This window comes from Trachemys scripta, chromosome 2, assembly GCF_013100865.1.
Source record: "Trachemys scripta elegans isolate TJP31775 chromosome 2, CAS_Tse_1.0, whole genome shotgun sequence".
Lineage (NCBI taxonomy): Eukaryota > Metazoa > Chordata > Testudines > Emydidae > Trachemys > Trachemys scripta.
Genome location: NC_048299.1, coordinates 161,951,939 through 161,977,207, shown reverse-complemented (window position 1 = coordinate 161,977,207; position 25,269 = coordinate 161,951,939). Strand labels below are relative to the sequence as shown.

Genomic DNA, 25,269 nt, shown 5'->3' with positions numbered 1-25,269 from the left:
AACCAGCTATTTAGTAGGTTTTACCCAGGTATAACTACATTTGAAGTACAGATAAATAGTATTTATAATGTCAGATACAAAAATGATACACGCATACAAATAGGATAATCCTATTCAGCAAATCATAACTTTTCCAATGACCCCTCACATGACTTATTGTGTACAAAATGCATAATAATTATGCCATAACCATATTATAATATTACTATAAAGACTATGGGGTGCAGTGTCACAGGTTCCTTCTAATAGTTCATTTTTTCCAAGTAGTAAGTGAACGTCACCTAAGGGTGACTCATTTGGTTCCTTTAGGTTCCCTATAGGGCAGGGGTTCTTAACCTTTTTCTTTCTGAGGTGTAAAAACATGTTGTAAAAACTCCACAGCCTGCCAGTGCCACAACTCTTTTTTGCATATAAAAGCCAGGAGCAGCATTAGGGTGTAGCAAGCAGGGCAATTGCCCAGGGCCCCACACCATAGGCGGTTCCCACTTAGCTAAATTTGCTCAGGATTCAGCTTCAACTCCATGTGGCAGGGCTGGGAGCCCCGGGCTTCAGCCCCACACAGTGGGACTTTAGCTTTCTCCCCTGGGTCCAGCAAGTCTAACACTGGCCCTGCTTGGCGGCCCCCCTGAAACCTGCTCACGGTCCCTCAAGGGGCCCCTGATCCCTGGTTGAGAACCACTGCTATAGGAAACCTATTTCCAGTGTTTACTGCAGGGATTTGAGAAAAGCTAGGTTGCCATCATTGTAAATGGTTTATAGAAATCCAGGAGTTCAAGGCATAAGACATCTCTGATATTTCATGACCTACAAGGTAGAATGGCCGATAATCCTGTTTATCCCTTGGAGATTTTGCATAGGAGTTAGTGATGCAGAGTTATCTTGATAATCAGAGTGATATTAAACAGAATATTTAATTCTCTGTGAGCTTTTTGCCTCGGGTTTAGCTGTGCATTGCTGAACCACATTTACAATTTAAAACAGTTGTCATTTGTTATTGTAATGTACAAAATATTCAGTGAAAATGTTGAACATAAAATAATTTAAAGCAGATGGTCTGAGTCACAAAAGCATATTTAAATGTAAAAGCAAGTAGAAATACTATATTTGCAGTTTCATTGTGTGACAAAGAATTGTGTATTATGCTTCAGTTCAAAAAGAAAATCGGGTTTCTGAAAAGGAGGGAAAAAGGGGCTTGAACATCATCCTAATATTATTCATAGTGTAATTCTGTATTGTGTAGTTAAGATGACAAATTTCAATTTAATATGTTTGGGTTCTGCATACAGATCCTAGAAAAAGTTAATTTGAGATTGGTTGGTAAGTGTGTTTACAGTCATGTAAATTCAGTGTTACCGTCAATAGGCATATATTGTGTGACCTTAAAAGTCAATGAATTGCATTTTTGAATTGTATGAAATTTTGATGTCTAAGTGATCAAAAAGAAGCAGCGTGCTGGATTTGAGAACCAATTTAATGTTTAAACATTTATGTAATGTCCCAATGCCATGTAAAAACCCACCCTCTCTGCACCAGAGTTTTCCACTCCCTTCCTCTGCTTCTACCTAGGTAGATTGGATCATTTTTATGTATGGACAAATTGTACAGCTACCCTTTTTGACAATCTAAATTAAATATTATGTAATCGTGTTTAGCTGAAAAATGTATCTGTCATCCAGAAAAATAGCACAGTCAGTCTTGCCAATTTTATTTTGCTCCTTAAGATACTTGCCAAAGCCATTGATATTTATTGAAAATGCATTCCAAATAAAGCCTCTTAATTTTACACAACAGGCATAGAATGCTCAATGGAGCATGCTCCTTCCAAAAGAGATGAGTAAAGTATTCTGATTTTCGTCTTGACATTTTATTACCTTTTAAAAATATCCTCCCACCAACATACACAAAACTCTATTAATATGGAATATGTTATGTGTCACCACATATTTGAAAACAGAAAACAGAAATTGGAAAAAATAATGTAATATTTTCTAAGGCTTACACTGTGCTCTTTTTAAATTGGGCAAAATAAGCATTCCTAATGTTTTGAGATTAAAATTTCAAAGAACTACAACACTAGATGTTGATGGCTTTGGGGAAACTAGATCTGCATTTACTTACTTATGCTGCCTTACCATTAATCTTCAAGAACCTGATTCAGCACCAGGCTGAGGATATAGCTTCTGTAACAGGCAGAGCACTTCACAGAGGAAATGCTAGCCTGAAGAGAGGAAATATTCTTGTCAGCAAGTTATGGAACTGCCTGGAAAGAGGAGAGCTCATGCAAATAAGATGATTGCCTCTAGTCCTGATTATTCGGACTCTGACCGTCCTCTCCCCCCCCCCCCACCCCAACTGTTATACAATCCATAAGAGTTAATACAGATTTTATAGCTATGTGACTACAGGTAAGGAAACTGACAGACCTATAGCACAGCAACATGGACTTTTGGTGTATTTGTTTTTAATACCTAGGAAGTATGGAGGGGAAGGGGTCTTTTCCATTTCCAATTACGAGGCTGGGTGGTAGGATGGTTGAACCTTTCATCATATGAGAGCTCTGAAAAACTTTACTCATCCTACCAAAAATGCTCCATTCTGGAGCAGTAATAAGTCTTTCTGCCAAAAGCCCTCTCTTCTTTACTCTCACAGACCTTAGGAGTAGGGTTGTGTAACAGCATCAGCACCCACCTCTTACGAGTGCCCCCCTTATGGCCGATGCGGGCCTGCAATCACTCAGTTTTCTACAATAGGGCGGCACCCACCTTTCATGGGCACCCCCTTTCTGGTCAGGTGTGATCCTGCTTTTCTTTCAGTTCTTACAATGGGGTGGCACCTGCCTGTTGTGAGTGCCCCCTGGCCAATGGTTGTGCTGTGGGTCGTCAGCGACTCAGCTCTCCAGTTGAGTCACACACACTGTTCTGCCTTCTAGGGTATACAGTCACTAGCTCTTTCTTACAGCCTTGGCATGGAACTGTAGCACCAAGGCTTCCTTCTCAGAGACACTGCCTTTTTAACAGCCCAGCAGGGGTCTATCTGGGTACCCTCAGTTGGTGTTCTTTCAGCAGCCTTCCCTGGGCTCAGTCTTCAACCAGACCAACAGGGCCCATCGCGGTACCCTCGCCCAGTCTGTCTAGGTTCTGGGCTCACTCTCCTGGATTCAGCCTGCCCACACTGAGCTGTTCGTGGTCCTGCTGCTCTTCCAGCCAGCCCAGCACCCGGTCAGTGGCAGCCTTCCCGGGGCTCATCTTCTTAAGAGTTGTTGTGATGAAAAAAAAAGGATGTCTGTAGGCCCTGACAGTATTCTGCCAGAATTCCTCCGCCATCTCGGCCCCAAAGGACTCCAATGGCTAGCAACGTTGTAGTCCCTCTATCTTAAGGACAATTCAGATCCCTGAAATATGGTGTGAGGAATGGTAATTGCCATTCCAAAGCCTGGGAAGCCCACTGATGAAGTGGGAAGCTACAGGCCAATTTACCAAGTATGTATGACCTATAAACTTCTTGAACATATCGCCCTTTTACTGAGCCAGTTATCCCTGTCAGGCAAGCTTCTGGCCAAAATGTAGTTGTTGTGACCAATTCTGGCACTCAGAACTCACGTTGAGGCTGGTTATCAGAAAAAACTAAAGATTGGTGCAGTATTTATCGACCTGTCATCTGTGTATGACCATGTATGGATTAAGGCCTGATGCTGAAACTTGCAAAAATTATATCTTGCTACCAAGCATTTTGCCTGCTGTGGACCATGCTGAATAACACATGTCTGTAGGTGTACCTAAGTAATAAGACCAGCTCACCCCATATCATAAACAACAGGCTATCACAAGGTTCTGTATTCACACCAACGCTTTCTAATATTTACATATGTGACATGCCTCCAACTAAATCATGAAAATTTTGCTCATGATGGAATTCTGCAACAAAAAATTAAAAATTCTATGCACAATATTTTAAAATTCGGCATATTTTATTTTTCAAAACAACCCAGTATAATCACATCAGTTTCAATTATTTTTGGTCATTTATTTCAAAATAGCTGTCAGCAAATATGTCTGTAACAATACAGATGACAAAAAAGATTCAGGCAATGTTTTTTGACAAATAGATTCCTTACTAGGCATATTAATACAGAACTCGGAGTAATAATTCATTTAAACTACAATACAGAACCGTATTTCCCACACCCCTCAGAAGCAGTGCAAAGGCTTGAGGGAGTCAGGGGTAATGGAGGGAAGTAAATTGCTGGGAAGAAGCCTGGGTGTGAACTTGGAGGGCTGTTGAGTATGAGTGGGAAAAGTATGGAACTGTTTTTTTTTGGTGGGGGATGGATTCTTAGGGAGCTTCCCCCATGCAGACCCTGGCTGACCCCTAGCTTCTCCCATTCAGTCAGGCACATCTGCCCCTGTCCCCATGTGTCTCTGTGCCACTCAGCCACTCTCCTGTCCCTGTGTAACCCTCCCCCACCTCCCCCTATCCCCATGTGTCTCTGCATCTCTCTCCTCCCGTGGCCCTCTGCCTCCACTCCCATTCAGCCTCTGCTCCAATCTGTCCTTCTCCACTAGCCCTTATGAGCCCCTATCTGGCCCCCTACCCCCAACACCCCACAGACCCTGTCTCCTGAACTAGCATGACAAGCGCTGCTAAGGCACCTCTCTTCCCTCGCTGGTGGGGAGTCGCAGCTTTGTTCTAGTGCCACAGCGCTTTCTGGTGAGCAAAAGGCAGAACTGCAGCAACATTTTGGCAGAAGCTTTTTTATGCGCAAAAAAATAGAAATCTGCAGGGCTCATTAAATATGTGTGGATGTAGTGGGGCAGAATTCCGCCAGGAGTAAAATTTGGATATGCAGATGATCTTGCCATGACAATCCAAGCACCAAAGCTTCATGACATTGAGAAAACATTAACTGAGGACCTCCAAAGTATGGAATAGTACTTCCAGAAATGGAGGCTAAAACCAAACCCTGGAAAAACCATAATAAGTGCATTTCATCTTGATAATATAAGTGCCAAAAACAACCTGAAAGTAGCTTTCTGTGGTAAAAATGTGCGACATGATCACACCCCAATATACCTCGGAGTGAAACTCAACCACACCCTCCGTGATCACCTTGAGAAGATAACTGTAAAGATAAATACAAGAGCCAACATAATTCAGAAACTAGTGGTTACAAGTTCATGTCAGTTTTTTAGATCGGGAACCAGAACCATAACTGAACAGTTCAGCTGTTTCTTTATACAGCTCAGACCTTTGATATCTAGTCTCCAGGAACATGTAATGACCAGTCAATGGCTGTCTCCTCAGCATGTAGCTTCAAAAGACTGAGTTTTTGAATAACTGGAGTGGTGGAATATACATTAACCACCCCCAGGAAACCCACTTAACACTTATTGTCCCAAAGCTTATGCCTGTCTGCCACATTTAAATGTAATTGTTTGAACTCCTTGTACTTCCAAGAGCTCGTATCTGCCACAGGGGCCTCCTATTTACCTCTGTGGCTGTATTTTTGCCTTAGATGAATGAGTCATGGTGGTGAGCATCACTGTTCTTGGTCTACTGTTTATCTGGTGGGTCTCTGTGTTCTTAGTGGCTTTTTTCTTTCCTTTTTCACAGTGTTCTTTCTTCTCTCCATGTTTATATACAACAATGAATAGAATCCAGTAAATTTGAGAGGTTGTAGGCACTGTATTTGCCATATTTTTTGGTAGTCTTCAGTAGTGATAATCTTCTGCCACTTGCTTTTTCCACATGAGTGTAGTAACAACCTGTGGACAATTCTTGGGTGCACATTACAGTGTTGTTTTAAAAAAAAAAGTGCATAAAATGTCCAACTCAAGAATAAGTCTCTGGGGCCACAGCTAAGGTCACAGTGCCTCCCAACCAAGAAATCACTGAACTTCTTTGTGCTTGAGCTACCTCATCTAAAATACGTGACTAATAATGTTTTGCACCTACACAATTCTTACAGACATATGTAGCATTTGATCCTGATGTCACTGAAGTAAATGGAAAAAGACCCTGAATTAAATTAACAGGAGCTGGCTTGGCTTGGCACTCCCACTGAAATCGTTGGATCTCAAACTACAGACCACAAATTAATTTCCAAGACTTAGTAACTATACGAAAATCTTGAAGGAATAGTAACTAGCAGTTTTGACTGAGACAATAAACACTTTATTTATTGAGGAAAAGACAATATTTCCAACCAGGGTAGCTTTTTAATGACCTGTAACTCGAAAACATTTTGAAACATTCTTCTTTGCTTTTAGAGTACATGGCAATTTTCAGGCTAAAATTATTGGGAGAGAGGAGCAGACTATATAGTAGGGATTTATAATGAAAGCTGGTTGCATCTCTAACTATGGTGAGGTTATTGCCTTTCCATAATAAGTATTGATATAATAAGTTTCATTTGACTGACTAAACTCACTTCCTGTATTTTTTTCCCCCTCTCAGTGTCGAACTTTGCTTTAGGAACTACCTGTCACCATGAATATGCTGATCTTCATAATTGCTGGTCTCCTTGTGCATTGTGTGTTCTTGGCCTCCATTTTTGACATCTACTTCACCTCTCCTTTGGTTCATGGCATGACTCCTCAGCGTACTCCATTGCCACCACCTGCAAAGCGACTAGTGCTTTTTGTTGCTGATGGCTTGCGGGCAGATACGCTATATGAATTAGATGATAATGGTACTCCTCAAGCACCTTACCTTAGGTAAGTGTGTCTGATAACACTTCTGTTCCTAAAAATTGTAAGTCATGGTGCAAGTTAACCATTAAACATTTTACCAAATTGCCTGTCTTAGGGAGAAAAGAAATAGCCTTAGAAATAGTGGTGGCTTACACCCAGGTCCCCTGTGATTCCAGGGCTGAGCAGTATGTTGCAGAATTATGTTCCACAAAAATAAATGAATAAAAATTCAACCTTCATGATTGTGAAGAAAATAATTAAAACATGAACTGAGTTTAAATTGATGTAATGTTACCTCGCTCCCTGGTAGCACCTGACTCCCCACCATTTTCTGAGCTGGGCAGAGCTCCCCCTTTGGATGATGTGGAGGATATCTCTTCAAATTCCCATATTTCTGTGTAAGAGTCCCCTACCTATCAAAATAGGAGCTCCTTCCGTGATGCCTTCAAGGATAGGGACGATTCACGTGAGAGACAAACCCAGGCTTCTTCTCAGGCAGTGGAAGCCATTTCCCAGACCCTATGATACTCCTTAGTGGTCATATTGGGCCCCTTAGCTAGATATTGACAACAGTTTTCAGGCTCCTAGCCTTTCTGGTTTGGACCACTGGGGAGGCAGTCTCCTCTTCCATCTGTTCCTTCTTCACTACTTCAACAATTGGAGGAAAACTTTGAGGAGCAAGAGGCCAGAGCAGACAAAGAGGCTGCTGTGCTGTAAACTAGTATTTCCTCATCTTTCCCAGATAAGGTTGTTGTGCCTCCTCCACCATCTGTGGCCAATGACTTTAAACAGTTTCAGGAGCTAATGACATGTGATGCGGGCTCACTGCAAATCCTCCTAGAGGAGGTCCTAGAATCGCAGCATAAGTGATTGGACATTTTGCATGTGACACCTTCTGCTTGAGTGGCTTTGTCCATTTATGAGGCCCTCCTGGATTCTGCCAAGACCATCTGGCAAACCCTGCTAACGGTACCACCCACATGCAAATGTGTCATTAAGAATTAGTATGTTCCAGCCAAGAACTGTGAAATTTTATTTTCACATCCTTCTCCTAAGTCCCTGGTTGTTAAAGCAGTAAATTAATGTGGTAGACAGCACCACATTTAATCTATCCAGTATGATAAGGACAAAAAATGCCTTGACTTTTTTGGCCATAAGAGTTACTCCTCAGCGACCCTACAGTTTAGGATTGCAAATTACCATGCTCTTATGATGAAATACAATCACACTACTCCAAGTTCACCAGTTTTTTTGAATGCCTTCTGGCAGAACATTGCAAACAGATACAGGCCATAATAGCCAAAGGTTAGTTTCTGGCTAAAACATCATTACAGGCCTCCCTAGAAGCAACTGACACTGCAGTGCATTCCATCTCCATGGCAATCATCATGCATTGGGCATCCTGGCTCCAGGATCTCTAGGGAGCAGCAAAATACTGTCCAGAATCTCCCCTTTTCTGAAACTCTTTGCTGATACCACCGATGAAACATTGCACACATTGAAAGACTCCAGGCCTGCTTTGCAATAGTTTGGGATTTTTATGCCTGTAATTAAACTAAGATATAGTAGATCCCAGATGGCTCAGAAACCCCACCCTGTGCAGTTTTCTGGTTTCCAGAGACTTACTGAGCTGCTTAAAAAGAAGAAAACAAGGTTTCAAAGGGAGACCACCCACTATATCCTCTTTGACTACTCAACAATAATAATCAACATATTAGTTTTGATGGTTTGGTCAAGGGTCTGGAACAACCCTGCTTCTTGGTTCTCCAGCTGCACCATTTTGCCTGCCTCTCTCCCTTTGGGGACTTTTTTCCTACTTTCAATTTTCATGGTAGAAGATTACGTCCAAGTAATGGGTGTTGGAGTAATCTGATTTTATAACCTCTATTTTACCTCCCTTCCCTGCCCCTCTTCAGTGACCCCTCTCAGTTCTGAAATTTAGCCCAGAAAAAGGACACTATCACAAGAACTACATATAATTGGCTATATTTTATTTATTGAGGAGGAGAAAAAAACCTAATCTGGAAATTTACAGGTTTAATGAAGGAACAGAGAAAGCAAAAACTAGAAAAAAAATTCTGAGAGGAAAAAAAGAATAACCTTTACAAGAAAAAATTGAATAACCCCTACTAGAAAAAAAAATAGAAATAAGATAATGTATTAACTTGAAATGTATGATCACACCAATTAACCTCCTGTCTTCATGATGGTGGCTGACTATAGTGATAATTATGCCTGGTGGGTGTTTAGTTATCTTATGGTAACTACTTTCTAGTTTAACAGTTACAGTTCAAGACTAAATCTGAGAGTTTTGAATTTAATGCTAACAGCATCTAGTCATCACTTTTTCTTCTACAAACTACTCTGTGCATGCACACACAGTCTTGTGAAGTAATTACTTGTATTTTCTTTTCAGGAATATCATAGAATACAAAGGCAGCTGGGGAGTATCTCATACTCATGTTCCAACAGAATCTAGACCAGGACATGTGGCACTGATAGCTGGATTTTATGAAGATGTCAGTGCAGTTGCTAAAGGTATGCAAGCCCCAGGTTCCAACAAATTTGACATCATCCTCCAAATAAGATCTGTTGATGGTATAGTAAGGTTCAAAATTGGTTACTAAATGTCTGCATAATAGACTGAAAAACATGAGTTCATTTTTGAAGAATTTTCTACTATTAATATTTATGAAAATAGGATTTGTTTATTTTTATTCCTGCTTTAGGGTTAATTATTGTACTAGAGAGCTCTTTAAAGTATTAAAATTCAAATATAAAGACAGAAGTAGTATGCAGTCAGCCTGTAACTATGTATGGTTTGGCTTTTCCAGTATGAGAGGAAAGCATAGATGTCATTTCTGAGACCTAGCTTTTGGGAGTGCTAACTGAGCTCCTCAGTTAGGGATAATTTAGTGGATTCATCACTACTGTACCACTCATCACTAATCTATTCCCCACAAAGTGGCTCCTTCTAGATTCAATGGTGACGTGCCTCACAGGGAGGGATTTACTCACTAGAAATCTAGAGATTGGGGCCAGAGGTCAAGGGACAGGAAAATAGAATACGGGAGGCCGTTGGCCCTCAAGGAGAGCCAGATGGCAAATCTATTATAAAGCCTGATCTTTTGAAAATGATTGTTTATTTATTCATTTGAACCTCTGCCTAAATAAAATTAGTTGATGGTCTTAGTCCTGATCCTAATGAATAGGTGTCCTTATTCACGACTGGCCAAGCTTAGATGCAGTCTCAGCAGAGAGGCCAAGAATTGAACGGACATGGTGAATAAACTAGTCCATATAGATTGGGGTTGAGGTACATTGGCAGGATAGCATGGGTTAAGCATGAACTGCCTCTGACTGCTTTACATGTACTGAGGGCTTCAGACTTCAAGGCTATCAGTCTAGCTCTTTTGACTAGAGCTGTGTTTTGTTTTTTTTTTACTTTATAAAAATAAGAGCTGAGGGTATGGGCAGGGGAAATCCCAGTTATGGCTCCCCAGATTGGTGGAGATGAGATATGTCAAAAAGACAAATAATATTTAGTTTCCAGTGTCAGAGGGGCACAAACTGTTTCATTCTTTAATTCTTCTCTGTGTCCCTTTGATTGTGTCAAAGACATTTATAGAAGCTAGAAAGAAATAAGACGACTATTAAGTTTTGAGTGCTGGCAGTGTTTTTTCAATACTGTTCAAAACAGAGTCTTGTAATCCATCCCCATTGGGCCGACGTGGGATTTATCCTCAAAGTATATATTGCAGAGCTTTCACTTTGTACTTCCATGGTTATGTAGATAGATCAGTACACAGCTGTGCAAATCAACCTCATTCATATAACTATAAAACAACTAGATTATGTTTTCTAATAAATTTAAAAGAATAAATAAAGACATTAATTTAACTAACAAGCATCCAATCAGTGCTCTACGTGCTCTGACAATTTTTAAAATTAATCTCCAATCATTAATTCCTATAACAAATAGATTGCTTGTTCCATTAAAGGTGAATGAAATTACGCATACCCTCTTAGTGCTCTAAGAGGAGGTAATCCCCCTCCCTTCTTCCTAAATTCCCCCTCTCTTTAAATTCCTGGGCAACAAATAGTTTTCCAGTCATGCTGTAAGGTTCATCAGATATTCACGTTATTCTCCAGTCCTATAGGTAGTATTTGAACTCTAAACTTAGTGGAAACTTTGTACTACACATGGAGAAGACCAAACTTTCAATCACTTATAACTCTTTTATTAGTACAGGTATTAGCCTGGAGGTTACTCTTCCATGGGTACTAATAAAGTTCAAACACTTTTGAATTATGCATGCACAAAATAAAGTCTTTAAATTATCTTACTTTGGAAAAAAATGAGTAATTTTGTTTGTCATCCTTGCTTAATGGAAAAAAGAGTGGACGGTTGTTGTTTAGACTTACTAAAACCATTGACACAAGAGACGAACTATGAAGCCAAAAAGGGTTTTTTTCACCCAGATTTATGAGCATAAGCAAATGGGGTTACAATGGAAGTCAAATGTAATCTTAACTCTAGCATTTACTATTAAATATTATAATAAAGACTTAAAAATGTTCCCTATTTTCTAGTACTATTCATTTTTAGACAATGGGCTAGATCAGGCTCTCTGTTACACCTGAACAATCCCTTTAACATTGTTTGTTTTGACAGGATGGAAGGAGAACCCAGTGGAATTTGATTCAGTTTTCAATGAAAGTAAATATACTTGGAGCTGGGGAAGTCCAGATATTTTACCTATGTTTGCTAAAGGTAAGCTTAAATGGGGTGCATCTTATTAGCTGATAAACACTACACTGGTAGTTATGATGTGGTTTAAATGTTTTTTTTTTTTTTTTTAAAGTAGATTAGTCAGAGAGGTATTTGCAGGATTTACCAGTAGTTAACATTTCTGTAGGGCTTTGTTTGTATTATTATAAATTACATTTTACATACAGATTATAAAAACAAAACCTTACAGAAATACTACATAGAGGAGTAGGATAAGTCCTGGTCTTGTACAATAGGTAAATCAAATTCTCCAGCGATGGCTTACGGTGGTTGTGACTTTATTAACACAGTGAATGCTAACATGTCTTCTCTAGCATGAATTAATGTTAATTTGGGAGTGAGGTGGAAATATTCCTCATCACAGACCAGAAAAGAAAACAAGCTTTAAATAGAGTATAACTTCTCACTACTGTTTATGGACTATTCTGATGCTTTCCTAATCTTACCTACCTAATAGTGCAATTTAGCCCCAAGCGTAGTTTCTTAGGTCCAGTGTGTGTTTGATATAAAAATTGCATATACTGTTGCAATTCTGAAACTTCTGTAATTTAAAAATTACTGTTAAATTTGACATAGCTATGACTTTCATTAAGAAACTGAGTTTAACAATCATTTTCCTCATTTTGTTGTTCCTGTGCCTGTTGTACATATTAAATGGAGATGGGATTTACTATACGTTTTCTCACTCCTATTTTAGATCAGTAAAATATAAGTGGGAATACAGTATATGGAAATGCAAACATGGAGTTTTGTGATGCTATCCTTGAGCTCAGGATTAGATTACTAGTGCTGATCTCTCAGTCCCTGGGTTGGTAAAGGCTGGGAGTACACTGGAAGCAGTGTGCTTATAATAAATAATATATGGAGATATATCTATCTCCTAGAACTGGAAGGGACCCTGAAAGGTCATCGAGTCCAGCCCCCTGCCTTCACTAGCAGGACCAAGTACTGATTTTGTCCCAGATCCCTAAGTGGCCCCTTCAAGGATTGAACTCACAACCCTGGGTTTAGCAGGCCAATGCTCAAACCACTGAGCTATCCCTCCCCCCTACTTGGTCCTACATATTGTTTGCATTTTACTCAAGTGACATGTCAGCCAATTAAGGGACTTCTAAAGGAAATTCCATCCGGTCTTCTTCAGAAGGATGGTGGCCATGCGCTGGGGATTTAGAGTAGAGAATATAAACAGGGGATTGAGAGGGAATGACAAATTGGGGATCCTAGAGACTGTGAAAAGGATGTGGCGGAACCCCCCCGAGCACCAAGAAGAATGTACAGTCTACTGTTGTAGCTAAATTTGAAATCCATGAACCAGAATAATATGGTAAACTCCAGTGTTGCCTCCTCCTAGATAATTTTAGAATTGAGAGAATTGTTTTAAATATATTTCATGATGACAATAATTGTACTTTGCCTGAACCCCATTATTTTCAGTGATTGGATTAAGAAAGAATAATTTGGTTTCCCACCCCCCTCCTTTTTTCCACTTCTGCGTTAATCTGAAAAACAGTTTTATGATTAGCTGCAAAATAATCTCTTCTGGGGAATCTATCTTTCCCAGGACCTCTGCTTGAAGCTTGGGTTTGGGGGGGGGGATGGGAAGAGAATGTGGCATCCAGCCCATTGGCAGATTGTTTACATTTTTGCAGCCATGTGTTCTTGGGAAAGGATTTGTGGAATTCAGTTTTAGTGTACTGTGCTATCTTTCACTGGCTTTGTTTGAGAAAGAAGGTAAATGGTATTTACCATATCACTTGAGAAACTTGTGGTACAATCTCACACTGAAGTCATCATTAAGGAGCATATACAACTCTGGGAAATGGATTGGAATAAGTAGTTTCTAAGAAGGAGTTAATTCACCTTTATATATTAGTGGAGGTATTTATTTTCCCAAAGTAAATGCTTACTACAAATGTTTGTTTTATATGCTAACAATATAAAATATCAAACTATGGTCCTTTATACCACTTGTTGACAGCTTTATAGCTAAGTAGTCAGAATATTCGCATGAAAAGCCTGCTGCCTAATAATCATCAATGAGTTAAATTATAGTTTCCATAATTGAATTAGTTATCCTTGACTTTTCAAACATTTGTATGATCATCCAAATTTCAATGTAACTTCTACACAATGGTTGTCTATTCCAGTCTAAGCTAACCAGGGGGAAAATACTAGCTAGCATGGCTCTATCTGCAACAATGCTTAAATATAGTTTGCCAGGACATTTCCTTGTCTTGTCAGAAAAGTGCATTACAGTAAAGGATTTATTGTATGTTTCAGTAGAGAAATCTAAAACGTAGTAGATTCTTTGTCCCCAACTAAAATAATAGTTTTTAATTGTTGTTTTTCTTAAATGCCAAAATACTGATCCTTAGAAATCTGAATTTCTGAAAGATTTTTTGACCCAGGTGATTTAGTCTTTTATTTTCGATTGGTCACTGAAATGCCTATAGCAATTCTGTACTTTAATGTACAATATATTTGCAGATACAGTTTAAGCAGAATTAAAATATTTCTCTTTCTCTCTCTCTCTCTCTCTCTCTTCCTCTCTTTCTTTAATGAATGCATTTAGTCTTGGAATTTAACACCATTTTTTCAGAGAACAGTAAGTTTTTACAATATTTTAGTGTCAAATATATATTAATTTTTGCCAAGGAAAGATTTTAAAAATGGTCCTCTTTAAATTTGGCCTTGAAACTAGCTAAACCACCACAGTACCCATGAGCCCCAAACTTCAAGTTCACCCATTTTCAGTACATATTAGTCACAGACCACTTTTCAAATTTTGGACTTAAATAGAAAAACAGGTTTTTTTTTTCCCTCCTAGTCCATCATTACTACTTTATGCCAAGAAAACGAAACTGCTCAGATCCATCAGATACTTCTGTTAGCTGATGCTAGCTCTCCTCTGCTGCCCAGGCTCCCTTGGGTCACATTCCATCACAGACAGCCTGTGTTCCTAAGTGCCTTTTGCCTTCATCCTATCTGTGCCTCCTCCCTACCAGTTCCTGACCCCTGGGCACATGCTAAAGTCTCTGACATAGATGTCCTATTAGAGCGATGTTTCCGCTGGTGAACCATGGGGAATTCATCAGACAGAGAACTGCCGCAGTAACAGAGCTAGGAGCTCTATTTTTCAGGTGACATAATGTTATATTTGGCTTTGTCCACGCTTAGGTAGGTCTGCAATAATATGTGAACAACTCATTGGAGACTAGTTGAGGCTAAGAATTCTAATGCTGCTAACTATAATAACTATGGTTGTGGGGTTCCGAGATACAGACAGGCTGCGTGTGGGGCATCCTCAGCAAACACTACTGTTCAAAAGTTCCAAGTTGCATCACTGACACGAAATCCGTGAAAGCAAGCATCTCAAAGGAGCACACTTACTATGTGAATAACTGCTGTTTTTTTTTTCTTGAAGGGTCCTACCCTTTGCCGGTTCACATATAGCGTGCCTGGCGTACTGTTTTAACAGCAGGTGATGCCTAATGAATCTGCTATTAATGACTAGCAGAACTAGATACACGGCTCTCAGCTTGAAGACTGACATGCATCACCCCCTAAGATGCTGACCTTGCATACCCCTTCTGTGCTCTTTGACTAGGATTCTGCTCACCACCATGAGGATGCAATCTGTTGGTGAGAAGACACATCAGACATGGAAATCTGATGTGGGAGGAGCTGATACCTGACTGGGTAGTTTCTGGGGCTCCCTGTCTGTCTAGTTAGTGGAAAGAGCAGCAACAGCTCATGGTTGGAAGAAGTGTTGTAGCTGAGCTTCCCCTGTTTTTCTCATCTCTTCTAAAGGAAGTTCTTTTCCCCAAATCCCTGCCACCTCCTCCCTCTGGCAGAATAGAGGGAAAAGGAGGCTTTCCCTCTCCTGTCAGTTCTGTCTCCAAAGATAGATACAGTACTTAATACATAGTAGATATTTTTCATAATCTGTCTTTTGAAGTGTCATAATAGAATCTAAAATGCAGTGAAGTGTTTCAAAATTTTCTATGGAAGGAGCCATTGCACCCGCTGTTTTATTTGTTTTTACATTAATACAAATTCTTCATCTGGGTAAAAATTAGGGTGGGGAGTGTTAGGAGTGTACCCCTAATCAGCCCATACACTGCACATACTTAATTTTGGTTTCCTGGTGCTGGCACTTCTCAAGGACAGGAACTTGTTTCAGATTGATCCCCAATTTATTTCCCTTGCTGTATCCCATCACCAGAAGATGGTACAACAATGCATCATCACATAATATCAACAAGGATGGTTGCAACAGCTACCAAGGCTGGTGAGCTCTGCCTCCTTTTTTGGTATACTTTCTCCATTCAGTTCAACTCCATTGACAGTAATAAACAGATTTTAAAAAGTGCCTTGGAGGACTCTACTCACTATTCTGACAGCAACTCAGCAAACTATGTGTTCTGGATTTTTAAATAAACCCCATTGCAAAACAGGGATGACACATGAAGGGCTACAGCTTTCAGGTTCCTGTCCTAAAATCCTTTTTTAATGGTATTGAAGTTTGTGTAACACTTCAGCTAGGCTTTAGTATAATCCAGATAAATGCTAGCTCTTGAACTTTGTATGCTAGTTCACCCACAAGCCTGGAAATTGCACTATACAAATCAGTTGAATTCTATGTTGCTATGAACTGACAGAAGAACATTTCCCCATTGGAAGTTTATGCAGAAATAATAGAAATAGCCGTGCTTAGAGCCCTGTGACTTCAACAGCTCAGCCAGACTGCAGAATTTCTATAAGTTCCACCTGATTTCAGATCTCATCAGGACTTCAAAAATTCAGTACTTTGATGTGTTTTCTCTTTTCTCTGTTTCACAAGACAGCATGGTATAGACTTTAATGTGTACAAAATGAGATACTATATTTTTCCACATCAGTGCCTGTTTGAGAATTTTCAGAAAAATGCGTTCATTTTAAGTGATGCCTGCCTTTTTTTATGCATCAGACCTAATTTTTAAAGATAAAGACTTCGAAGATTGTGCAGGTCCCAATCCATTCCCAAATTATCCTTGCATATTACAGTAGGGGGGCTGCCCTGATGATTGGAAGTAACTAATCTGCATCCTTCCTTTGAGCTTTCTTTACCCACTTTTTTGCTGTTTAAAACTGAGTGTTATAATTTCTTTTATTAAAGTCTCTATGATATGGCATTGTCTCACTTGGTTTCACATTAGGTTTAATATCTGGAAGTTAGAAGTCTTTATGTATCAAAGCTAGTGGTAAAGATGTTTTATATTTGATTTTTGCACCTTTAATCACCAATTCCAGAGTAGTGATCTGCACTTTGACCTCTTGACCAGCATCTTGCAACATCTGAGGTAAAATGGCATTTTAGTGGTCTTTGGGTATATCTTCTCTTAATCTTTTCTTAATTTCCAGTTATTAATCTGTGTCAGAGTGATAGAAGCAGTACAGTAGAATCTCTTTGATCTGAAAATCTAAATTCAAATACGATGCCAAGCATTTATTACTTATGTGAAAAAGTCGTCTTCTTAGGAGCTGTCTAGATAGGGGTGCTGAGGAAAATTAATCCAAATTAACTAAAGGTGTGAATTAGAAGTAGATTAATTAAACTGCATTAAACCCCTGTGTGTACACTCTCTCATTCAGAGGTAAAATGTCCTTAATTCTGTTTAGTTCAATTCACTTCCAAAGTGAATTAGTCTCCTGGAGTTGGGAATCATATCCCCATCTCCATGTATAGGCATACTTTTAGTGCATGGCAGGCTAGTGTGGGGTAGATTTATACCCCAGTTTGCCATGAACTAAGTGTTCATGTAGACAAGCCCTTTTCCAAACTCTTGTTTTTCTAATAAATTCTATATTGCCCATTTCATTTTGATAAAATTGGATTGTATTTCACTCAATTTTTGCTTTTCCAAACATTATTTCCTCCCAAGAACTGAAGGAACTTCAGGTATAAGGACATCTCTGATGTTGGTACTATCGATACACTGTTTGATAAGAGAATAGTTATACAACTCAAGAAACAATAGAACATAAAATGAGGAGTGAATTAAGATTATTCAAGAGGCATTTTCTTCTTTCTAATCTCTTTTCTTGTCTTTGTATGGGTTTATCGATATTTTTCTCCCTCACGTCCTGTATTTTAACAGGCAATCTATATTTTTTTTATTAAGGAAAAAAAGTTTAATTTTCTTGCTTCCACCCAATATTGCATCTGTATTGTTTTTGCAGGTGCCAGTGGGGATCACGTTTATACATACTGTTATACAGCAGAAAAGGAAGACTTCGGAGCACAAGATGCAACTAAACTAGACACTTGGGTTTTTGACCATGTTAAGGTGAATAAATATTTCTCTGTTTTATATCACTTATGCATTATAGACACAGGTTGCAACTGGGTAATAGAAGAAAATACCCTTGTCAGGTTTAAGACTGCTCCTTGCAGTAAACTTTCTAGTGCTTTTTCTAAAGCCAGTTTTTAAAAATTGTGTTTCCTACTGCATATCTACAGAATATCTTTTGCAACCACATATGACACACAACCTTAAACTACTAAAAATGCAGGAGTGATTCCAGTTGATCATTCAAATATTCAACACATTTTACAAGATAACGAGGTATCTGCCTATTTCACGGTGGGTGGATTAATTTATTTCCATTGTTCACATCACTTTCCTGAATACTTAACAGATGAGTATTTCAATGTAAATTCATTGATTGTTGGTTAAGGTTATATTAATCACTTAATGCCTTTTCCATTCTCCTTAATTGGAAGAATTTTTACTTTTTTCTGATCACCAGCTGATTTAATTTTTAAAAAAGAAAAGCGTATTACAAATCTACAGTATTCTGGCTCTCAAATGAAAACACTGATAGGAAAAATCAATGAAGTAATTATCAAAGTTTCAATTAGAAATTCATTAATTTAGAAAAATTTGAGAAACTTTAATAGAGTTATGGTGCTTGAAATTTTACATTCTATATTAAACAGGCATATACACCCTTTCAATGAAATCCACATAGTTATGACTTATGAGAAGTTCTGTTACTAATCCATTTGCTAACATTATATATTTTGTTAATATGTGCAACTAATGTATTAATAAATAATTCAGAAGGTGAACCTGAATTTAAAATTCTAACCCACTTTTTTGCAAAACTGTGAAACGTTAATTGTTGCCTATCTTTGTTGTAACACACCTATGTGTAACCCTGCATTGATTTCGGACTGTGCAATGTCATGTAATGTACACACAAAGCTAGATGGAGTGCGCACCCCAGAACTTATAAAATAAGCCTTCCTTCCTGTTCCTGTTACACTTCATTGGTACCACACTCAACACACTTTCCCTTCTCTTACATATGAATGCATGTGAAAATTTAAAATCTGAAAAATTAACACTTCTTCAAAACTGTATGGCTCCTCTTCTCTACCCTGTTCCATATTATTAGATTGATTGAATGTCAATGTGGTGACTGCCAAGTTGCAGAAAGGAGTGCCCAGTAAATTGTCAGTAACTGGTTTTCATTATAAATCAGTATTTGCTGGTATGTCTCTCTCCCCCCCCCCCCCCCCCCCCCCAATCAGACTTTTTCTGAGATTTTTGAAATTTCATGGGAACTCAGCTAACGAAAGAGAAAACCACAGGTCTATATTTCCTTCTTTTCAGATGGCATTCTGGCTAATTAGGCCTCGAAAGGATTTGCCTTGAAACATGATGAAGTTTTTAATTTCAGGAATTTGAAACTTAAACTTGCCTTTTACTTGATATTTTTTTTAAGTTGCAAAAGCAGGCTTACTCTTTCCTACGTTCAAATATAGCACTGGTAGTGCGGCTGTAGTCTGGAAATCCTTGCAAGAGTTCTGATCCTGCAATCAAATATCTGCAGGTGGACCCCTGCAAAAATTTGTTTGCAGAAAGTAGGCAAACTGAGCATTCCATCAGTTACAGTGTCCCTATTCAATATATATTATTGTTTGTTTCATGTTTTAAATACCAATGACTTCAATTATAGTTTTCTTGAATTAGGACTTAGGAGAAGACTATATAATAATGCCACTTGTATGCAGATTTAAGTGAGTGGATGTAATATTTTGGGGACCATCCAGACCAGTAATGGGTTCTGTCACTGCTTGGGTGTTTTTATGCTATGCAGCTTTTGTTCAGAGCCCTGACACCAGTAGCCCCCTGCCTACAAGCACAAGGTCTCACTCTGGCTTCCACCAGCCTTATTTCTGGCTGCCTTGCATTTGAACCCCTGCCAATTTAAGGGCTTCCAGCAGGGAGCCAGGAGCCTTGGTGCAGCCAGACTGCCTGTGGGGGGAGCCCAGGCAGCAACCCAGTGGGGAGTTGGGAGCCCCAAGGAAACTGGGCAGGTACAACCTGCCTCGCAGTGGGAGCAGGGAGCCCAGGGGGCAGCCCAGCTCAGAGCAGGGAGCCCGGGGGGCAGCCCAGTTTTGAGCGGGGAGTGGGGAGCCTGGACAGCAATCCAGCTGGGAACGGGGAGCCAGGTACCCAAGGGCAGCCCAACTTGGAGCCAGGAGCCCATGGGGTGACAGCCAGAGCTGTGAGCAGCTTTCTTGTCAATTTCACTGCTCCAGCATGGACCCCAGCAGCAGGGGGAGATCAGACTCACCTCCACCTCTGGGAGTCACCTCCAGCTTCAGGAAGCTCTGCAGCTGCTGTCTTTAGAGCCCAGCTCTGAAGGCAGCAAAGAAGTGAGGGTGGCAATCCCATGACCCCCCTACAACAGTTTTGCGACGTCCCCTATAATCCCCTTTTGGGTTAGGACCCCCGTGGTTACATCCTGAAATTTCAGATGTAAACATCTGAAATCGTGAAATTGACCAATTTTAAAATTCTCTGGCTGTGAAATTGACCAAAATGGATCCTGAATTTGGTAGGGCCCTAATTATGAGTAATAATAATAATAATGAATAATAATAATAATAAATAATGAAATTTCCGCATCCACCTGCCATCCCAGTGAGGTCCCAGTGAGGTCCTTTTCCTTGTTGATGTTGCAAAGTGCTTGAGATTCTTCTTGGACAAAAACCCTTAGAAAGTCTACCCAGCTTCTTGTTTCATTCGACACTATTTCCCTGGGCAGTGCAGTGTCACTAAGAGGATTATGTTAAAATGGCTGTCCGATTGTACTTCACATTACTGTAATATGGCTGGCGTAAAACCAGATGGTCATGCCAAGGTTCATTTGTTCTGAGACAGAATGGCTTCCAGTTCATGCCTCAGGGAAGGCTCTGTTCAGACATATGCAAGGCAGATGCATGTTCCACACTCTATACATTTGCAAAATACTGTTGCTTTGATTTGGTCTCTGGAGATGAACCATGTTTTGGTATGTCGGTCCTGCAAAACCTGTTTCCAAAATAGGAGAACCCAAATCATTCCACTCCCTAGAATTTTTCTTGTGTTTGGGATGTTCCTTGTTTGAGTTTGCGTTTAGAATGCAAAAATAATGGTCATCTGACAGCTAACACCAACATTTACTTTAATAATAATGGTCATTTAGGAAGAGTCATTTCTCACTTTTATTTGGGATGCCTGTGTTTCCCACTTCATATCAAGAAATAAGTGGAAGGTTACAAAGCAGCAGTTAAGCTCAGGTATAATGTGTGACCACCAACGCAAAAGAAAGAAGGAAAGGATACTTCACAATCCTACCTGCTATCACTGCTCATAGGGACCGTAAAAGCTTAAGAACTGGAAGATTTCTGCCTGTCTTGCTCTAGGTGAGCCCCAGCAATGAAAATTTTACTGGAATATTATCTTCAGATAAACAGAATTGCACAGTAATTAATTTGCTGTTTCATAGTTTTGCACAATACAACTCCTGTGATATAAACATTAAATAAAATCTGCATTTTAATAGGCTGCGTCTCCTTTTTTTTCCATGATTCTCAGAATAATCTTTTGATGGTTTCTTCCCTATAGAACTTCTTCCAAGCTGCCAGAAGTAATCAAACATTGTTCTCTAAAGTAAATGAAGAAAAAGTAGTTCTGTTCCTGCATTTGCTAGGGATAGACACAAATGGACATGCTCATCGGCCAAACTCCAGGTAATTTAACATGCTAAATATAACTTTCTTGTTAGCATTTAACACACATTTTTTTGTCCTAAGTCAACTTTTTCTCCGCAACAATATTTACCAATCCAGATAAAAGGCTTGCAGTTTTGATGAGATTGTACAAGGGGCAAAGTTTTAAGTTGCCATGAAAACTCTGTTTTCATTAATTTGCATATAGCTACAGTAGCATATACAGATATATTAACATAATTGACTGTTCTCAGGCTGCCAAGGACTGAGAGTCACCTTGTTCCTCCCCGCCTCCAGCAAGAGGGAGATTTGCTGGGTCCCTAACATCTCCTGTCTGTTAGCACCTAAACCATCTTCTCTGGGTTATGCCAGCCCTGTCTTTGCCCTGCAGATTAACAATAGCTGTACCCGAGCCCCTTTGAAGCATTTCTCTGTAGTATTCAGCCCCTTATGCACTTAACCCTCTCAGAAATACCAGTTGGCTATCCCCAAGGGAACAGTACACACCTGCTTTGGATGATATATCTATCTATCTATCTATCTTCCTACTGTATTTTCCACTACATGCATCCGATGAAGTAGGCTGTAGCCCACGAAAGTTTATGCTCAAATAAATTTGTTAGTCTCTAAGGTGCCACAAGTACTCCTGTTCTAGTTGTAGTGAGTTTGTCTGGCTTGTTAGGAGTTGCTGTTATAGAGTTGCCTAGTTGGCATTGTGGGTTTTTTAGGGTCACACCATATATCTCTTAATTCTAATTATCAAGGACAATAGCAAACTTATTAATTATACACATAATCAAAAGAATACTTGGCAGATTATTTGTTTTTCCTTTTGCCCAAAATGAAGTTCAGAGTCCACCTTAATTCCACAGTAAACAGGAAATCCAGAAATAACAAGGCTGATATTGCAGCCTTATTGTAGGTGAACTGCAGAGTTTTTTGGATTGGCAATTGAAAAAAGAAAAAGTTTTAAGGCCGTACATCATTACAAAAACATTTTGAAACAAAATTTATGACAATCCCATTGATTTTCCTCTTGAGTTCTTTGTTTCCCTTTTCCACCTGAGACAGTGCAAGGAATTGGGCTAACCTTTGAAGCAGGCAAAGCACATGACTGTGAGCCCTTTAAATCAAAGTGTTAGTGCTCCTCTCCGTCTTTATTTTAAAAGGATATACTTTCTAGCCTTTTAGAAAAATGTGAATTGATTGGTTGGTGATAAGCTAGTCATTGTGGCTTCCCCCCCTTAAAAATTACTGATTTATAGCCCACCATCAGACACACAAGGGTGTTTGGGGCCCACAGAATCCATGGCTCATCAAAATCTCAAGACAAGCACTACATCATGAAATCAATTATTGGTATGTATAGTAACTTAAAAAAGAGTTTTAAAATTTTCACTTTTAAGTCTACAATTGCTGTGTTAATACATTGGGCTCTTTTAAAACTGTTATTCTTTAAAGGTTTGCAATTCACCTTTAAATTACTGTGACATGGAGACCACTTTCCAAATGTTTTCCTGTTCTTTGCAAACAACTGTTATCTCAGACCAGACAAAGGCACTGTACCAAACACATGTCTTGCAGGGTGCTTATCCATAAGGAGTAATATGTAAGGTATCTACAGAAAGCTTGTAACTTATCAAGACTAATAATCATTGTGAGGTTATTTGTAACATTACACAGGTACAATCTGGACTGCTGAATAGCTGTCCTCAGCTCTCCAATCTGGGATGCCTTTTACATTGCTTTACTGGCGAACAGCCACTCTGGGTCAGTTAACACACAGGCTCCAGCATGAAACTTGCTTCCAGCTGCACAGTATTGAGTGCTATTAGCTAGCCACTCATGAATTACACTTCAGAACACCAGCAGATTCTCTAGTCCCAGATTTCCCCCCAGAAATGTGCATCTTGTATTGCCCAGCACCTTACTGAACAATGCAAGCACATATAAACTCCGTCATTTCATCAATGGAAAATTATATGCACCAGCCTTGTTATCCCAAATGGAGTTTCCCACACACTTTAATCAAAATTCACTGGTTAGCTAAAACAGTGAAACAAGTTTATTAACTACAGAAAGAAAAGAAAAATTTCAAGTGACTACAAGTAATGAGGCATAAAGGTCAGGATTGGTTACAAAAGAAATACAAGATAAAATGCAAACTAAATGCCTAACTTAACAAGCTAAGTGAACTTAAAAGCAAAAGCTTATAGCAGTCTGTACTGGCTGAATAGCCTCTCAGCCAGCACTCCAGCCTCTCCCCTCCAAGTTCAGTTCTTTGCGAGTCATTGATGTCATGAGCAGAGATGGAGGAGGAGAGTGAGGTCAAGCATTTTTCTCCCCTCTTTAGTTCAATTTCTTGTGCTAGAAACATCTTTGTTGAGTCACGGTGACAAACAGTCTCTTGTGGACATAAGGTTTGAATCGTCCTTGTGATGAAATGTACATTTCTTGTTCATGCCGTCTCTCTGCCAGAAAATGGCTCTTTGAGCAGGTGATGGTTCATTAACACCTGGCTGGGGTGCCAGTGTGTCTTTGTCTTTGAAAACTGGTTTGGGCCTGCTTTTCTAACTCTGGAACATAACAACAACGTTATACAGTAAAATCTTATAACTTTACATACCGTGTTGATACACACATTTTACCAGGACAATAACGTTCAGCAGATTATGCGTTTTCAACTGATACTTCACAAGGCAAACACAGTAATGTTTAAGGAATAATGTAACTATACTGAAAGCACTTTGGATCTAATCTTGGATCTAAAAGTTAGTCACCAGGGGACTCAGTGACAGCCCATTCAAGCAGGAGGGAACTGCTACCTCTCCCTAGTTAGCCGGTAATGTATTGCAATGCTCAATTATCTAGCCTTGCTCCATCCCAAGCCTATCAATAGAAAACTGTCAGAGACCACTTCAAACAATGAAAATGACATGGAGGTTAAAAAAAAGGAGGGGGGGAAACAGTACAACAGACAAAGGATTGCCCTTTCTATGCATAGAGACAAAAGACTTTTTCAGCATAACACAGAGTGTGGAGAGGCACTCTGTATCCATTCACTGAGGAAACATCTTGTGGCATGGGGGTGTTTTCATGAAAGTTTGGATCCTAATTCCTGTGAATCCAGATGGCTCTGTAACAGACTGAACTTGGGGGCATAATCTACTATATTAGATAGGTGAGGTAACTATTTTGCATTTTATGCTTTTGTATTGTAACCATTTGTTTCCACCACTTTATTGTTTATAGTTGACTCTCTCTTCTTTCTTAAATAAACCTAATTTTGTTTTATTATAACTGCTCACTAGTGCCATGTGATTTATGGGAGCGGTGGTTTAAGATAAAACCAGTAAACTGGGATATACTGCTCCTTTGGGGAAGAAGGAGCTGAGATTTCTGAGAGTAGCCGGTGTTGGGCTGGATATCACAGGAGAACTCTTCAAAGGGACTCTGGGACTGGGGTGCATCTATTATTAACATGCAAGGTGAAGACAGGGCTGGCATAGGCCCGAGGAGAGTGCTTGAATGACTAACAGGCTGCTGGTGGTAGAGAGGTAACACCTAGCCATTGGGCAAGGCTATCTCTCGCTAGAGGTAGGGGATAACAAACTGACTCTCAGTCCTGGGCAACTGAGAACCGTCACACGTATCCACTTACTTAGTTACTGCAGATTACTAAATTCCAGAGTCTTCTATCAAAGACCTGTTTGACCTTAGATAGATACAAATGATACAAG

At 39.5% G+C, this 25,269-nt stretch overlaps 1 protein-coding gene across 9 annotated transcripts in view; it reads left to right on the top strand.

Annotated features, from left to right (window-relative positions):
• PIGN (phosphatidylinositol glycan anchor biosynthesis class N) overlaps window positions 1-25,269 on the top strand; it is a 155,266-nt gene that overhangs the window by 10,579 nt on the left and 119,418 nt on the right. For all 9 annotated transcript variants that reach the window (XR_004644636.1, XR_004644637.1, XM_034762080.1 and 6 more), the window contains 5 exons: window positions 6,454-6,713; window positions 9,106-9,227; window positions 11,365-11,463; window positions 17,704-17,810; window positions 21,426-21,550. Coding sequence is in view for 7 of the 9 variants with exons in the window: in XM_034762080.1 (XP_034617971.1) it covers window positions 6,487-6,713; window positions 9,106-9,227; window positions 11,365-11,463; window positions 17,704-17,810; window positions 21,426-21,550 (680 nt within the window). In the remaining 2 variants the exon portion in view is untranslated. The remainder of the gene's footprint in view (window positions 1-6,453; window positions 6,714-9,105; window positions 9,228-11,364; window positions 11,464-17,703; window positions 17,811-21,425; window positions 21,551-25,269) is intronic.